At 46.7% G+C, this 2,550-nt stretch overlaps 1 protein-coding gene across 1 annotated transcript; it reads right to left on the bottom strand.

Moving 5' to 3' along the window:
- Positions 1-807: 807 nt before the first annotated feature.
- Positions 808-1,210, bottom strand: LOC126004572 (cytochrome c oxidase subunit 7A2, mitochondrial-like). Its single transcript, XM_049771002.1, has one exon. The coding sequence runs from the start codon at positions 1,136-1,138 to the stop codon at positions 887-889; it is 252 nt and encodes an 83-aa protein (XP_049626959.1). The 5' UTR covers positions 1,139-1,210; the 3' UTR covers positions 808-886.
- Positions 1,211-2,550: the final 1,340 nt, after the last annotated feature.

Here is a 2,550-nt window from a genome sequence, read left to right as displayed (position 1 = left end):
GTTTATTCCCTTTACATTCATTTTTTAACTCTCTTAATGTAAGACCCCAATTGGTGTTTTTCCCTTTCCCTGATGACATACTCTGATTTTTGTCATGTTTCCAACAGTACATTCTGTGGTATAATATTTTCTATCCCATCAACATGTTTACTTTATCTAAAAAGAATCAGAGGTTGAACGTTTTATAATCCACATTTAAAAAGATCTATTAAGTATCTCAGAGTTAGAATCAACCTAGATGTCCAAAGACCAAGTGGATCATGAAGATATGATTATGAAGATATTCCATATAAAAAATGGAATACTAAGGAATGATGCACCATCAGTGGAACTGGAAAATATTATGCTAAATGAAGTAAATCAGAAGATAAAAGATAAATACAAGATGATCTCGCTTATATGTGGTATTTAGAATATAAAATAATGGTTGACAGGGAGCTTGAGACCTCAGTTGCATTAGTGATGTTAGGAAAGGACAGAACTAAATACCCAAGCCAGAGTCAACAGCAATTAAATCATGATATACAAGCTTAAACAACCAAAATTAAAATAGACCTGTTATGCTGACTGGCTGGGGGCACAGGGTGATGTCAGGGATATACTCTGGGAACATTCATTGAAAGATTGACACTGGTGATGGGATTTGTTCTAAAAAATTTATATATCTGGAATCCAACTATGATAAACTATGAAGAACTATGAAGTTTATCATAAACTATGATAAACTTTGTAAGTCACAATGAGTTAAATAAAAATTTATTTTTTTTGGTAAAGATTGATTTATTGGTGACAGTTAAGTACAAGTACAAGTTAATAAATATTGATCCCAAAGAACTCAGATTAGTGGTCCATTTTTTCAATTGACTGTTGGGGTAATAAATTGAAGTCAATCTTGCTTCTTGGGAAATGAAGCCTTAACCAGCTCATATATGGTATATGCTGTTCCACCAAGTGTCAGAATCATAGTGGCTCTATACAGGAGGGCATCAGACAACCCACCCTTTAGATGTATTGGAATTCCATTATTCTCCTGAAATAGTTTTTGTTTCTCTGGCACCTTATTTTCAAACTGCCTGCGAGAAGCAGTACTTATGGTTCTCTGGGTAATCTGACGAAGAGCCGTCAAATTCCGCAGCATCGTGCCTTAATGACCTCCGACCGTGAAGCGGACAGAACTGTAGCAATGATCGCCTCGGCGGAACCAGAACTACTTGTGAGTTAAATAAAAATTTAAAAGGGAGGTTCTAGTACTAAGTTTCCATCAACAATCATACTCTTCCAATAGTTTTACATCACTGAAAACCCCACATTGAAACTACTTATTCATACTCAGATTTGGAGCTACATGAAACAGTTACATCCCTGCCAGAGCTTAGCTGCCAGAGATGGGCCCACATTGCCAGTGTCTACAAGTGCCTTGCAGGCAAGACACTAATAAAATGTCTCAATCCTTTTGAATATAAAAGCCCAGGGACCTTGACAAACTCGTAGACCAGGGTGGGGGAGAGAGAGAGAGAGGGGAGAGAGAGAAAGAGAGAGAGAAAGAGGAGAGAGAGAGGAGAGAGGGGAGAGATAGGGGAGAGGGAGGGGAGAGAGAGGAGAGAGGGAGAGAGGAGAGAGGGAGGGGAGAGAGGAGAGAGGGAGAGAGAGGAGAGAGAGGGGAGAGAGGAGAGAGGGAGAGAGAGGAGAGAGGGGAGAGAGGAGAGAGGGAGGGGAGAGAGAGGAGAGGGAGGGGAGAGAGAGGGAGGGGAGAGAGAGGAGAGGGAGGGGAGAGAGAGGAGAGAGGAGAGAGAGGGGAGAGAGGGGAGAGAGGGGAGAGAGAGGAGAGAGGGAGAGAGAGGAGAGAGAGGGGAGAGGAGAGAGGGAGGGGAGAGAGAGGAGAGAGGGGAGAGAGGAGAGAGGGAGGGGAGAGAGAGGAGAGAGAGGGGAGAGAGGAGAGAGGGAGGGGAGAGAGAGGAGAGAGGAGAGAGGGGAGAGAGAGGAGAGAGGGAGAGAGAGGAGAGAGAGGGGAGAGGAGAGAGGGAGGGGAGAGAGAGGAGAGAGGGGAGAGAGGAGAGAGGGAGAGAGAGGAGAGAGAGGGGAGAGGAGAGAGGGAGGGGAGAGAGAGGAGAGAGGGGAGAGAGGAGAGAGGGAGGGGAGAGAGAGGAGAGAGGGGAGAGAGGAGAGAGGGAGGGGAGAGAGGAGAGAGAGGGGAGAGAGGAGAGAGGGAGGGGAGAGAGAGGAGAGAGAGGGGAGAGAGGAGAGAGGGAGGGGAGAGAGAGGAGAGAGGGAGAGAGAGGAGAGAAAGGGGAGAGAGGGGAGAGAGGGGAGAGAGAGGAGAGAGGGAGAGAGAGGAGAGAGGGAGAGAGAGGAGAGAGGGGAGAGAGGAGAGAGGGAGGGGAGAGAGGAGAGAGGGAGAGAGAGGAGAGAGGGAGAGAGAGGAGAGAGGGAGAGAGAGAGGAGAGAGGGGAGAGTGGAGAGAGAGGAGAGAGGGAGAGAGGGGAGAGAGGAGAGAGGGAGGGGAGAGAGGAGAGAGGGAGGGGAGAGAGAGGAGAGAGGGGAGAGAGGAGA

The sequence above is a fragment of the Suncus etruscus genome, chromosome 3 (genome assembly GCF_024139225.1).
Source record: "Suncus etruscus isolate mSunEtr1 chromosome 3, mSunEtr1.pri.cur, whole genome shotgun sequence".
Classification (NCBI taxonomy): Eukaryota; Metazoa; Chordata; class Mammalia; order Eulipotyphla; family Soricidae; genus Suncus; species Suncus etruscus.
The sequence above is the reverse complement of the archived record's forward strand: the minus strand, read 5'-3'. Positions and strand labels throughout refer to the sequence as shown.

Excerpts from the sequence above, each read along its gene's own strand:
- LOC126004572 (XM_049771002.1), bottom strand. The coding sequence starts at position 1,138 with ATGCTGCGGAATTTGACGGCTCTTCGTCAGATTACCCAGAGAACCATA.